The sequence below is a fragment of the Linepithema humile genome, chromosome 2 (genome assembly GCF_040581485.1).
Source record: "Linepithema humile isolate Giens D197 chromosome 2, Lhum_UNIL_v1.0, whole genome shotgun sequence".
Lineage (NCBI taxonomy): Eukaryota > Metazoa > Arthropoda > Insecta > Hymenoptera > Formicidae > Linepithema > Linepithema humile.
Genome location: NC_090129.1, coordinates 13,967,318 through 13,982,525, shown reverse-complemented (window position 1 = coordinate 13,982,525; position 15,208 = coordinate 13,967,318). Strand labels below are relative to the sequence as shown.

Genomic DNA, 15,208 nt, shown 5'->3' with positions numbered 1-15,208 from the left:
AATTATAGAAATTTAAATATATTTTAAAAAATTATATTTATTTTTAAAAATTTTAATTTACACTTTATGCCGATTCTGAGGAGAGCGCAAAACCGTCGTTATCGTCGATTGCTGCAAAATAAAAAATATTAAATTAAAATAAACATTTATAGTACATAATTAAATATTTCTTAAAACTTTACAAATATTTATAATAAAACAAATAATATTTTATGCATTATAATTTATACACACCGTTCTTTGTTCTCCTTTTTTTAATAAGTAGTTTATGCGATCTCCTGCGTGCCGTAACCACTCTTGTATAACCTTCTGCACATCAGTAAGAGTGCATTTTTCTGTGCTACATATATAATCTGAAACAATTAGAAAATAATTTTTTTGTTAAATAATACATACTTTTTTAAAAAATATGTATATTTATAATTGTTCTTGTTTATAATTACCTATAATAATGCTGACAAATGAAGTATTTTGTATACCTCTTGATTGCTTTTGCCCTGTCCAAGACAACATCTTCGCTACATTATCATGAACTGTATATTTCATGATATTTCTGATTTTATTGGCAAACGATTTGCCTCCAATTTTAGCTAAATAGTTTTTCTGGAATAAAGACAAATAAAGTAGTGATTATATAATTACATACCAACTGTGCCGTGATACTAAGAACTTAAAAGCATTTTTTTTAAATTATAAAAGAAATGGATAAAACACTTACAAATTGTTTTCGGATGTCTCTATCGTTTTGTAGATCCTTCTCAAATTCAAGAAATTTTTCTATTGTTGAAAGTGGAAAATCTGGCAACAAATTTGATTGTATTGTGACCTCCTGCTTAGTTTCCGGATTGATAAGGACATTCATAATCATATTTAGTTTTCGAATCACTCTAGCTTCTGATTGACTAATTTTCTGACTAATTTTCATTTCAGTTTTTAAACGACATGAATCTATAATAGAAATAGGAAAGCAGCATTAATTACTAGACACTCTGTAAATTTATAATTAATATATTTGTAAAAAATATTTATAACTAAATTATTAAACTTACTGCAGCAAGTACGACAAACATTTTCATCGTTATTAATTGCCACATCGAACTCCCATTCAAGAGGAGGAGTATTAACATGAGGCGGATCTAAAATATAATAATTTTTAATTATCTTGTTTCTTTTCAGATTTAATTATACATACCATCCACTTCTTCATCTCCATAGTTACAAATACTGCTTGCACTACAGGGAGAAATCGGTCCTGATGAATTGTTGTTGGCTGTTGTTGAGCTTTCTGTACATTAGAAATCAAATAATGTTTAGTTTTAAAACAGTTTCTTTTATTATTTACTAAGGCGCTGTGTGTGTGTGTAAAAGCAAATACGTACCATTTTGTTCTTGTTGATTAATATCACTGAACATTGAAGTACAACTAGCAGATCGCATAGAAGTGGATACATTTAAATTGTGCTTAATTGCACGTTGCATATAATTACAAGGAGGATCTGGCACACAAGTTTTTCTTTTGGCACATGCTGTAAAAAATTGATTAATACTACTGTATTAAAATGTAGTTTGTTATTTAATTACAATAAATATATTTATGTAAAGTTAAAAAAATAATAAAAATAAATGCAATAACTTACTTTCATCACAATCATCTTGCAATTCATCATAAAATTTCGGTTTTTTTATTAATCTCTTTTCTCTATCTTGAGAACAAGGTTGACTCAACATTTCAAATTGTCCATCTTCTGAAGTAGAAATATTTGCTGCCTTTTTCTCCATTTGTCGTGCCATCTCATATGTGTCTGCAAAAAATTATGAAGCTTTTCAATTAAATTTTTCAGTATCTAACGTCTTCATATATTATATATTACATTTTTAACATATACATGTACATGTATGTTAACAATGTTAACAACTTATTTATAATTACCATACGGCCCTGCAATGCGTCGATAATGCTTTGTGCTCCAACTACTATTGGGCGGAAGACTTTTCTTAAGGCTCCTGGTCCCGTAGCCGTGAACTCCGCGTTGACAGTGGCGACATAATTGTGGTAGGAATAAAAACCTAGTCGAATTTACCTAGTCGATTTATTGTATAAGTAAATAGTGTAACAGTTTGACCTAATCAATTGATACGATAAAAGTAAATTACTGAATAACATACAAAATGCTAATTTATAATTCAAAAATTTGTTTACAAAAAAATAAACGCGATAAATACAGAATATATATAGCTTAGTACCGTTACCGACATGTCCATATGACAGAAATTCTCATGCAGCGTCTTAGGTGGAGAATCGATGAACTATTAGACGTGAAAAAATGACATGTTGACTACCCAATTTATTCTTGCGTGCCATTTCGTTAATATTCGTTAAATGTTAGTGCTGTGATATGTGACGTGTTCATGAAACCTGTAAAATTATCCGAAAACTAAGATTAGCAGAGAAAGCCCAACGTAGAAGGAGTATTTTCTACTCATACAGACAGCTGTCAACCGTGTATTTTCTCGCATAATTAGGCTTCGCTTCACGGTTGATTTAACGATTGTTTATAACCTGTCAAGGAAAAAGCATAGTTTTCGGACAATTTTACAGGTGTCTTAAAGCGATCTAGAGTGTTACTTTGTTAAATTATCATTTTATTTAGAAATGGCACGCAAGAATTCTCGGCGTGTCATTTCTCGCTTCTGACGTCACGAATCTAATATGGCTGCGGTTAGGGTTGCCAGAAGTTAAAAGTATATAAAGAGAACTTTTTCCCCTAAAAAAAGAGGACAAAAAGAGGACATGTATGAAAATATGCAAATATCCATTTATTTACACTTATCAACAGTAGTTTATATTTATTACGTAAATAAAAGTATAATTTGTTTGAAAAAGAACATTTTTATTAAAATATTATTCACTTTTTCAAATAAAAAATAAAATAAAACATTTATAAATTATAAATGAAAAACAAAATAACTTAATTTTAACTTAAATTTAATACTAATAGCTAATAATAGTAATCATATAATTTAAAAAAAAAATCACAGTAAAGTTTCCTCAGTCTCATAATCAGTTTCATATTTCTTTGAACTAAGAACTTGTGATAGCAATTTACTATCATTTTTTATTTCGTTATGAAATTGTTTGCATGTTACATTTTTATAATTGTAAGTGACTGACAATATTGATTTAATACTTTCTATATTGAGACGATTTCTCTCCTTTGTCCATTGTGCTCCAATCATCGAAAATAATCTTTCTACATTTCCATTATGTCCTGGTATTGCAAAATAATACTGACAAATTTTCAATATTTCAGAATAAAATTCTAAATTATTTGATTGTTTGAAGTATGTAATCCATTTTAAATTTAGTGACATTTTTTCAAATTCATCGCTATGAATATTCTTTTCAATATACAGTTTTAAGTTACAATATTGATCGAAGCATTTTACATCATCAATATAAATATAACTTTCTATTTTTGAATTAATATATATTATTGCGTTGGCAACTTGTTGCCATTCAGGTACATTAGTAAGGGATATCCATTCAAAAACATTCAAGTCATGAAATTGACAAGACCAGGAAATGATATACTCTAACATTGTTTTATAGCAACAAATTGTTTCGTTCTTAAAATTAGTAACTTGGAAGTCAGAACCATCTTTTGACATAGTTTGCAGAATACTTGAAACTTTTATTGGAAGGAAAGACTGTTCAATTCGTTGTTCAAGCATAGTAATTAAATATTTTAAAATATTTATAGTTTCTTGTGGCGGCTCACCGCCACACAGCTGTACTGAAGCGGCATAATACGCCGCGGCGCCGCTACGCGCCGCAGGCCTTCTACCAGTTATAAGCTTGCGGACCCACCGCCAGGTGGCGCAGGCGGTGAAGAGCTTTCTCGCGATCAAGCTTCGATCGACGAGATATAAAAGAGCTGCTCCGCAGATCTTTACCCACTCACTCGCTTCAAGGCGAGCTCTCACTAAGGGCCCTTGAACGGAGTCACAGCTCTGCTTCGAAGAGCGCAACCAGCAAGTCTTCTCGACTTTTCACAGTGCCTGGGAAGGCACGGAAGCGAAAGACTCAGTCTCAGCTCTGACCGCACACCTCACGTAGGATGTTCAGCTACGGTCAGCTGACGCACCAGCATCGCCGTCGCCGCCACAGACTCTACAGCGGAAAATAATTCCCTTAGAGTTCTGTGCCCGGTTGACTCGGCCCCCACGTGACACTCACGTTCCGGGGACATCCGAATGCGAAGGCCTCTCCCGCCTCGGCTCGCAGACTCACTTGCGACTCACATCGAGAGCCGGACGGTCGCAGCGCATGGCACAACGGAGACAGACTCCACCGCAACGCAAACCTCACCGCCGGGATGCAACACGCACCCTCGCATGAATCGTCCTGTTAAGGACCCGATTCCAACCACGCAGACGCGGCCGGTAATATCTTACCGCGCCCGTCACCTTTCATTCGAAACTCGCGGCCTTACACTCTGCCGCGAATGCGCCGCTGGCGCACTCAAGTTACACACACACCTGTACATACATACTTCTCTCTGACAAAGAAATAAACACATTTCTACACAATTGACTCTATCTCACTTCTCACCAAGTCGAACACAATCCATTAGGCCATACGCCTATATTTCTATAATAGAATTTTTTTCTGTTTCTAACTCTTTTGCTTTTTCATGAAAATTATACATAATTGAGTGAGCAAACCACAAAGAAGCCTCGCTTAAATTTGATTCAAAAAAGTTTTGCAGAATTTTTGGACAACTATTGTTAGATAAAAAATAGGACTTTAAGGCGGGATACATTTGCAAAACGCGATTTAAACCAGGAAACAATGATAACCAACGCGTTGGACTATGATATAACAACTGCCTGTATTCAATGTTTACATTTTCACAAAATTCCTTCAATCCTTCTGTTCGTACAGTATATACCGAAAAATGATTGTATATTTTCATAATTATTGATTGGACATCAATACTTATTGTGTCCAAGCCTTTTTTTGCAGCATTGTGTATTATATGTACTGGACAGCCAATACCAATCAAATTTTTTTGCATTTCCCGGTTTAATAAGCTATATACATTTTCTGTCCCAGCTCTGCGCACTCCACCAAAATTTGTATTGCAGTTATCTGCTGAAAATGCAATGCATTTATCAACCAAATTCCATTTCTTTAAAGTTTTTATTAATAAATCACAAATTGTTTGTGCTTTTTCATTAGATAAAGTTTCCAAATTAATCAATTTTGAGCAAATTCCTTCATTAATGGTAAAATACTGTATCAAAATCGGAAACATTTTTTCTGAATTATGGTTACTTGCATCTGTAGATATTGATATAAAAGGAATATTAGATATAGATTCAATAATTTTACTAATGCAATAGGGAGCAATAACTTTTTTTCCAATCATTGCTGTTTTTGTTTTAGCAGATGATAGATGTTTAGCAGTTTCAGAGTCTTCGAACATATGTTTCAATAAATCTGTTGTACAGTTTGATGAGTTGAAGCTCATGTGATGCTTTAAAATATGGAATCCTAAGGTTGCTTCAACAGCCGCTACTTTCTCATCCAATTTTTTATTTTTGGAGACGAAAGAATCTAATTTGCTTGATGTTTCCATGGATCGGATATATAACTGATGTTTCTTTGATTCAATATGTTGTTGTAAATCATATTTTCCTTTATTTCCAACAGAAACTCTAATCTTACATACCGAACAGAAAGCATCGTATTTAGAATCATCAACACCTTCAAAACATGTATATTTTGCTTTCAATTCAGAAGAAAATGTGCATTTTCTTTTACTCATAACTGTAAAAAAAAAATTAAAATATCCTATTTAATAAGAGAAGATAACAATTAATTTTAGAACCTCTAATTTAAAAAATTACAGAAATAAAATTGCAAATTAAAAATTAAAAATGCATTTGAACATTGAATACTTTTGTTGGAATTAAAACATATTTATTTTTGAGATTATGCCTTTATATTGACAAATTAAATCACAATTAGTGATCAAAAAATTCTGACATCTAACAATTTTGATTTTATTTTGAAGTTTTATACGATAAGATTTGGTGTTTTAACCTCACTTTCACTCAATAGCTAATTTTTAATAAATAAAATAATTTTTACTGCCTTCTGCCTATTTTATAATTACCTGCTAATAAGAAATAAACACGAAAAAATACTTGTTGACAAAAGTAAAGAAAAATCTTTTTGTAATTTATTTCGTGTTGACACTGTTGACTGCTGACTGCTGATATCAGTTGGCTGTTACTGTGAATTGTGAACGTTTGTGCGTTTGCGCCTTGCGCCGCGTAGCCGTGTTAGAAAAGTTTAACCTTATCTATTAGTAGATGGCGTAAAATTTTGTTTCTATAAAGGTTGATTTCCATTAACATTAAGAGCACTTATTAGTGTTACCTGTTATCTGTTATTAATACCCGTTTATGTCACAAATCTAATTACCAGGACGTTGCAAGTTGCAATATAAAAAAAAATTAGACAAAAAGTAACTAAAGAAAAAAAGAGGACAAAAAAGATCAGAATAAAAAAAAGAGAGTGAACAAAAAGATCAGGACAAAAAAAGAGGACATGTTCTCTTTAAAAGAGACACTCTGGCAACCCTAGCTGCGGTGACTACCCAGGAGCCTTAATAGCTGTACTAGCTTGTTTTATGGGCCATTTAAAAGTTCTTGTGGTTTCGTTGATCCAGAGATGTGGTACAATTGAACACCAGTCATCAACAAAAATAATGTAATACATCTAAAATAATATTTTACATATTAAAATATTTATAATAGATAAATATTTATTTCATATATTCAAAAATAATTATTATATAAATATTTAGCAAAAAATACACATATTAAAAATTACCTTCATGTTAAATATATTTTGATCACTTATAAAAATTTTCATAGCTTCTACATTAAATGCAGAAGAGGCATTACATAGTACATATCATTAAAGAAGACTTTAAAGCCTTTCATGTAAATTTCTGTTAAATGTACTACTTCTAAATCCAGTGTTTCGCCATTTAACATGTGTATATTCAAATTTTGTGAATTGCAAGGATATGTCGGTATGGGTCGAAGATCAATATATTTTCTTCCCAAAACAACTGGAATGTCATTTTTAAAACCAATATGTTTAATACAAAGAACCGATCCATCTTTTAAGTAGCAGCAATTATTTGGAGATTTACATGTGAGCACAAAGTCTTCGAATTTTATCTTCTTGTGTGAATGCGTACAATTGAGAGGTAAAGTTTTTCCATCTGGTTTTAAAAGTAATGGTTTATCTGTGCTGTGATAGTTCACGTTATACATACATCTTGTTGTATATTCATGTATCCTGTTATTTAATTGCGATAATGGTTTTTCAGATTTTCGTAACATTTTTTTTAATGTCTTCATATAATTCTCAAATGGAAATGCGCTAAATGTATCTAAACACCCATTATTCTGAACATCTTGACAAAGATGTATCAAGTTGTGTACATTGTAAACTATATTTGATTCACCATATAATACTTTGAATGTTTTAACAAAGTATGTCATTAATTCATTTGCATACGCGTTATTGCGCAAACAATCTTCTGGATGACACAAAATTCTTACTGCGGTATGTATAACGCAAAAATGTTTCAAATAAACTTTGTCTAAGTATTTATCTAAAATTATAGGTTCAAGATATAAAAGAAACAATTTGAATTCGGTTGCTTTCCATTGGTCTACTTCGTTTATACCATGCGTGTGACGAGCAAACTCAATTGGTATATATTTATGTAATGTTAGTATATCTGTAGATAACGAATCTATAGCAATTGCACGTAACCGAGATATGTGATGTCCCTTGATCCATAAATGTATCATTCTTTTCATAACTCCCAGACATATGAGATGCATATAATCTAAAGGAAAATTGTTTACCATATCTACAGGTAAATTTTCGAAAGACGAAATGGAAACATGATGATCCTCATTGTCTCGATTATGAAAATTGATATCAGTTCTTAATGGGGCATCTTCGTCTAAAAAGACCATTCTGTTATTTAAGTAATCACCTTCGCACCAACATTTTCCGCAACCAAAATATGCGTTATGGCCTTTTGTTGCAGTTACAAAGGATTTAGCGGGAGCATCGCAAATAACTGCTCTGATCGTAACAAGATATTTTTTATTTTTGAACAAAATACCTTCCGTATGTAGAATTCTATATTCCTCACAAAATTCTTGTAATAAATCTGTTGCATTTGTGGGTTTTTTATAGCCATGATAAGCCCCAATAAGAAAGATATCTTTTACACTAACATTACATATTTGACCAAGTATAGGCCATAATTGACTCTGTGAACTTTTGGCAAGAGGTAAGCCGTCAATATTTATATTAATTTCTATAACATCCACATTATTAATATTTGTGCAGTGTTGCAATTTATCTTTCAGCGCTTTTTCCAAACCGTAATGGAAATAATGCCCATTTCCACATTCGCGAGTAATTGTTTTCTTTGGTGTTTTTAGAAGTGACCTAGCATCTCCGGGTAATTCATTACGACCATCTTCTTTTAATATATGCAATAAAGCCGTAAAAGATCTTTGAGTAATGTTATACTCAGTAGCCCATGTACACAACTTTTCATTTAAAGTTCTTTTTTCTGTACTTATAGTACTATCTGTGATGCAGTCTATATTTATATTTTCTACATCCAATACATTATCTACAACATCATCTTCTGAGTGGACCTCGTTTATTGCTTCATTTATTATATTAAGTGATCCTATTGTATTAAAAGTATCTTCATCCGTACATTCCGTATGAATAGAATCTTTCATATGAAGAATATTTTGTTTACATGTAACAGACTTCATTTGAAGCAATAAACGTCGATTTTGTTGTCTGCGAGATAAATCGCGAAATTTTTTTGTTTTGGGCATTGTAATTTCCTTATATTTATCTGTTAAAAAAATATTTTTTGTTCAAAAAAGTACGAAAGCAGAACCTACATTATAACCCATGGAGGTAAGAATTACAGGAGGAAGTGTTAGAATGAGAGAGGTAGCACAAACGGCTATTTTTCTATGCTTTTGTTTCTATGACTGCTCAAATATTTTTGAATGTAATTGTACTATAGATAGCAATATGGCGCCATAACCTCCCCCCCCCCTTCTGGCCGATGCAATCCTCCCTAACACTCCCTCCTGTTATTTCTTACCTCCATGTTATAACCTACATTGTAACATAATCTACATTTTTATTAATTTTGCAGATATGGCTCAGCTACGAATATATTTGTTATTATATTTCTTTATTGTTTTACAAGATTCTCGGCATATTCGACGAGCTATCCCACGCTAAATCGTAAGAATGCAAAATCAAGCAACCGAGAGAAAACACGACCATTTTATATTGTGCACCGCGCGATCTCATTTTCGAGATTCTTAAAGTGTACAAAAATTTACTTAAAATATAAGAAAAAATGAGGAAAGAAAAAACGCCAAAAAAAAGATCAGGACATGACCCCGGTTTAGCCCATTCATAAACAACCAGCGTTGTCTTAAAAAGTCAATACTTAATAATTATGATGTATATTTTTTTTACAACATAACATTATTTTAAATATATATACATACCTTATTTCTGTGGAAAACTTCTTTCTTCTGACACAGATGGAAATATGCCGTATTATATTTGATTTGATCGCAGGAAACCATGCAGACATGCATATCCCATAACGGCACAGAATCAAAAGAGCGTCGAGAAAAGATGCGTTACTCACTTGTTCAAAGTTTTTATTCTCCTTTGTTAATGGGAGCTGTAATATAAGATGACTGTAATGTGCAATATATATAATGTATTATATGAAATTTATGTGCAAAATGTACACTCACCCGAAAAAAAAGCGGTACACTGAAAATGTGGGAAAAATTCATCAAATTTCAACTGACGATAACTTCGTAAATAATAAAGATAGAAAGTTCTATAAAATATGGAAATGAAGCTAAAAATCTCTACTTTAAGAATCAATTTATTTCAATGTTGCAAAATAAATTTATTGAAAATGGCGGATGACAAAGCGCGAGCATGCAAAATTGAAAAATAATGGTTCGAGTTTGCGACGGTGCACGGTATAAACAAAAAATTGTAGCTTATTGGGATCAAAAGCGTACGAAAGTACAGAGTCTCCTCTTTAAAATGCTTTTTTATGCATCTCGATACGATGATTTTTCGCCGAGAGATTCGCATTTGAAGAAAAAGGCAGATTCTTACTTCTAGGCCTCTCACTTACAGTACAGTCTGCAAATCGTTCTCCAACGCGACGGTATACTCGTTCTCGTCCGTCTGAAGAATACAGACAAAAACGAGATTCGTCGCTAAAAAGAACGGTACTCCATTCTGCATATGTCCAGCCTGCATGCTCGACAGCAAAATTGAGTCGAGTTACGCGATGGCGACGCATAAGCGAAGGTACATTTGCTGGCCTGCGCGGAAAAAGACCGTGTTCCGCTAATCTATTTCGAATAGTGTCAACGGATACATTACATTCGCGGACATCTCTTAAATTGTTTCGAATTTGAACAGCCGTTCGATGTCTGTCTCTTAATGAATTTAAAACAATAAATCGGTCATCGTTTTCATTCGTACAACGAGGACGTCCCGAACCAGGTCTTCTTTGGACAGAATTAGTCTCCTAGCATAAGCACGTTGCACGGTTGACACTGATAAATCAAGTGCCTCAGCAACGTACCTTCGACTTCTCCCATCTTCAATTAACGCTACAACTTGAGCAGCTTTTTCAGGACTTATCGTCGCCATAATTGACCAATAATTTCAATGCGAAAAGATTAATTATTGTTTACTTTGACGAAGTCGTACGAATAAGTAACGCGTCTCGAAAGAAAAAGATCAAGAGAAATCAAGCACTCTTCTCGCAATGTGCGGTCGAGCATAAACAAAAAGTCAGGGCGGAGAAATCACAAAAGATCTGCAGACATCTCCTTCGGATGCAAAACAATTGATTGAAAAATAATGGTTCGAGTTTGCGACGGTGCACGGTATAAACAAAAAATTGTAGCTTATTGGGATCAAAAGCGTACGAAAGTACAGAGTCTCCTCTTTAAAATGCTTTTTTATGCATCTCGATACGATGATTTTTCGCTGAGAGATTCGCATTTGAAGTAAGAATCTGCCTTTTTCTTCAAATGCGAATCTCTCGGCGAAAAATTATCGTATCGAGATGCATAAAAAAGCATTTTAAAGAGGAGACTCTGTACTTTCGTACGCTTTTGATCCCAATAAGCTACAATTTTTTGTTTATACCGTGCACCGTCGCAAACTCGAACCATTATTTTTCAATTTTGCATGCTCGCACTTTGTCATCCGCCATTTTCAATAAATTTATTTTGCAACATTGAAATAAATTGATTCTTAAAGTAGAGATTTTTAGCTTCATTTCCATATTTTATAGAACTTTCTATCTTTATTATTTACGAAGTTATCGTCAGTTGAAATTTGATGAATTTTTCCCACATTTTCAGTGTACCGCTTTTTTTTCGGGTGAGTGTATTTATAAAAAATTCAGAAAAACATTGAAAATTTTAATATACATATATATATATAATACTATGCAATGCAAATTATATTATTATATTTATATTATAAAAATATAATATATTAGTTTTTTTATTCTAATAAGCAGAGAAATGTAAAATAAAAATTATTTAAAAGTTATTTTTTATAATGTATTTTTTTTAATTGTTGAAACGTTTATCATTGATTAATTATAATAAATATATAATTGATCAAACGTTAATTATGTCGAAACAAATATATACAATTCTCATCAGCGTATACATTTTGCTCATTAATAAATTTCTCCCAAAAGACGTACCAAAATAATCGCATATACAAAGCCTAAGTACTTTTATAAACTTTTAACTGCCATAAATGTATCGACAATATACAATTCCAAAATTTATCTGTAGCATTTGTCTTTAGCGTTCTACAAATATTTATATATAAAAAATAAGTAATTTTATTAATAAGAATTAATGAACACCATAGTGTAATCAGTTTTTTAAAATACTATTTAAATACTGTTTTACATTATTATATATGTGATATTTTCTTTTAGAAAAAGATTGAAGATAAATTTTAACATGTTAGCGAAATTTACGCGCCTATTCCCGAATTTATCATGCTTAATTTTATCTGTAATTTCATCTGTATGTGTTCTTGTGGCAGCTCTCGCGCGCGCGCGCGCGCGTACGTAAGGTTGACATAACCACGGTGGTAATTCTAAATTATAATCTAAAGAAACCCTTAAAGTATTATGAACTGTGTGTGTGTGTGTGCGTGTGCGCGCGTGAGAGAGAGAGAGAAAGAGAGAGAGAGAGAGAAAGAGAGAGAGAGAGAGAAAATGTAATTATATAATTAAAATAACACTTGAAATCATTCTTTAAGAGATCTCTAAGAATGATCAAACGCCTCGCGTTAATGAAATTTACGTCAAAATTATACATGATATTTTGATGTTTTTGTGAAAAGAGTAGATTAATACATGGAAATATCTCTTTTCTTCTTTTTAATGACGTATTGAATAATACTTGAAAAATTAAATATCAAATTTTATTTACTGGTCTTTTCTATCTGCCACGTTAAACGTCTTTCGTGATACGGTAAATAACAATTCCTTAAGGCACATGCAACACTCCTGAATGCTTCCATAGTGAAGTTTGTGGCAAGATTTTTTCTTTCCTCTTGATTTTCTGCTAAACAAAATCTACTTTCTATTTAAAAGCATGCTGTGCAATAATGCGTCAATTAAATATTAAATGATACAATTTGCGATTTACTGTAATATAAAGATTGGTACATACGCATAATGAAACAGCTTGAATAAGTGACCATGGATATACGAAGCCGGTGTTGGATATTGCTCTACGAGCTCTAAATATTCCAAGGCGGACTCCCAGCAAGCGAGATAACGAGACTCAAATACATATGGATTGCAAAGATTTTTTTTTGCCAACATAACACCCTGCACTTGGATCTCCTCGATACACCGCTGCAAATCTTGCATACATTGTATGTTACCGTTAGTGATTACAGAAATTTTCACAGCATCTCTAAAAATTTAAATATTATATATCAAATATCAATATATTTGTATTTCTCAACTATGCGTAGTTGCGCGCTATATTACACTAAAAATGATTTTGCTAAAAAAAACAAATTTATAAATTTATTTATAAGATAATACTAATTTTATATATAAGAAAATACTAAATTCAAATCTGCAGTTAAATTTTTAGAATTTTGTATTATGGGCTGTATATACTCAGTAATATACATAGCTATTAGAAATTACAAATGTTGTATAAAATCTATTTTCGAAAATTTATGAATTTTTAACTTCAAAATTAACATGTAAAATTTTGTAATACATAAACTCTAGATATAATACATTCCATCAAAATTCATTGTTTCTTTATATACCTATAATCTATGTTGATAAGTATATTGACAATCTAACAATAAGATGTAATCTATATAATTGGCGTTTTGAAAATTCATCATCTTTCACTTATTCGCTGCTTTGTTTTGTAAATTAAATAATATGTATAAATTTTGTTCTCTAATGATTCGACGCATATAAATGAAAATGTCGTATATGTGTAATCAACATAAAATAGAGATAAAGTTTGGAAAAGTTTAAATAGTAAAGCTAAACAAATAATTGCACACACAATATACAGATGGATTATAAAATTCCAGAATTGCACAGCAAGTTTAAACATAATATTACGAGAAAAGAATTGTTGGCTCATTTTACACATTAAGATTGAATATGTCAAATAAAAAACAAGAAGAAATAGTCATCTTACAGCTTTAATGTGTTTCCAAGATGCTAATCCTGTCAATGGACCTTTTTGTTCTCTCGTATGTCCGTGGACAGTGAGTAAGCTAGCGCCTGCATCCTCCTGCATGCAAGCATATTCTACAGTGCGACCAATCTCCAGAAACACTCCTAATTTATAGGTGACAGGCACGCATAATCCATTCTTTAAAGTCGACACTATGTATCAGAAATTCACTATATTACATCGTTGTTAAATTCTTCCCTTATCAAGTATAATAGAGACCAATCTTTAAAGTTTCTTTTTCAACAAGAAATTTCTACAATATAAAATGACTATTATTTCACAATTTTTTCCTTTTTAATAATAGCTTCAAATGTATAAAATAAATAAAAATTAAAAGTGCATAAAATAAAGCAGTACGTTTTAAATGCAAATTTGCTCATCAAATGCGCTTGTGTAAGAATTTTCTCTATGTTTACAGAAAAACAAAATGCGCTGAAAAATGTTTATTAAATATATATTTATATACTTAATATACTATATAATCAAAAAGTAAATATTTTTTAAATCTTTTTTTAATGTGATTTCAAAACTATGTGTGTGCCATAATTACCTGATAACATTCCGGAAGAGAACCATGTTGAATGGTAAGTACGATCTGATCTCCTGGTTTAAGTTTCATCACAGCTTCTTGATGCGTATAACTACTTTTCAATCTATCCCGAGTTTTCGGAATCATCTCGTCTGGACGATGAATTTCTTCACACCAGTGATGCAAACTCGAGCCGGCCAGCACCAGGGCTCCGTGGTAGGGAAAGCATGCACACAAGCGAGAATCGGCTCGAGTTTGCATCACTGCTTCACACCAAACTCACCGAATCCATCGTCCAGACGAGAATGTGCATGGCGATGGCGAGAATGCTGCAATGGCCGTAACAACGCTGGCGCAACGCTGAACCGCGAACAAGACCGCAAGGAGCGCGCACGTAGCAAGTGCGTTCGTAAAATCATCAACACAAGTCTATAATTGATTATGATTCATGCAACGAAATTCCGCAAATATATATAGTGAGTGCCATAAATATGAAAAATATATTGCCGATAAGCAACATTAATATTAGAAATATTTTTTGTATTTATGGTGCTCGTTATATTAGCGGAATTACGCTGTATGAATCATAACCAATTAGTACTGTGCTGGTGATTTTATGAACGCACTTATTGTTATGCAAAAATTATTAAATTGTCTCAAAACTGCCATATAAAAATGTCTGACAGACGTCTTTTTTCTAATATTTTAAGACGTCGTAAAAAGATT

At 32.1% G+C, this 15,208-nt stretch overlaps 1 protein-coding gene across 6 annotated transcripts; it reads right to left on the bottom strand.

The window, feature by feature from the left end:
- Positions 1–17: 17 nt before the first annotated feature.
- Positions 18–14,874, bottom strand: LOC105667321 (uncharacterized). Of its 6 annotated transcripts, XM_067350589.1 has the most exons (16): positions 14,504–14,874; positions 13,915–14,105; positions 12,907–13,155; positions 12,664–12,809; positions 9,661–9,842; positions 6,905–8,984; positions 6,183–6,790; positions 1,931–2,765; positions 1,638–1,802; positions 1,380–1,526; positions 1,193–1,285; positions 1,050–1,136; positions 719–948; positions 444–603; positions 235–353; positions 18–111 (listed from the first exon to the last, which is right to left on the bottom strand). In XM_067350589.1, the coding sequence occupies exons 9-16, from the start codon at positions 1,789–1,791 to the stop codon at positions 58–60; spliced, it is 1,044 nt and encodes a 347-aa protein (XP_067206690.1). In that variant the 5' UTR covers positions 1,792–1,802; positions 1,931–2,765; positions 6,183–6,790; positions 6,905–8,984; positions 9,661–9,842; positions 12,664–12,809; positions 12,907–13,155; positions 13,915–14,105; positions 14,504–14,874; the 3' UTR covers positions 18–57. The 6 variants fall into 6 exon arrangements, 1 of the variants encoding a protein (XP_067206690.1); XR_010888812.1 differs by lacking the exons at positions 18–111; positions 235–353; positions 444–603; ... (4 more) ...; positions 1,638–1,802; positions 1,931–2,765 and adding an exon at positions 4,874–5,833 and having other exon boundaries at positions 14,504–14,873; XR_010888814.1 differs by lacking the exons at positions 18–111; positions 235–353; positions 444–603; ... (4 more) ...; positions 1,638–1,802; positions 1,931–2,765 and adding an exon at positions 4,874–5,833 and having other exon boundaries at positions 12,664–12,798; positions 14,504–14,873.
- Between the last annotated feature and the right edge of the window lie 334 nt (positions 14,875–15,208).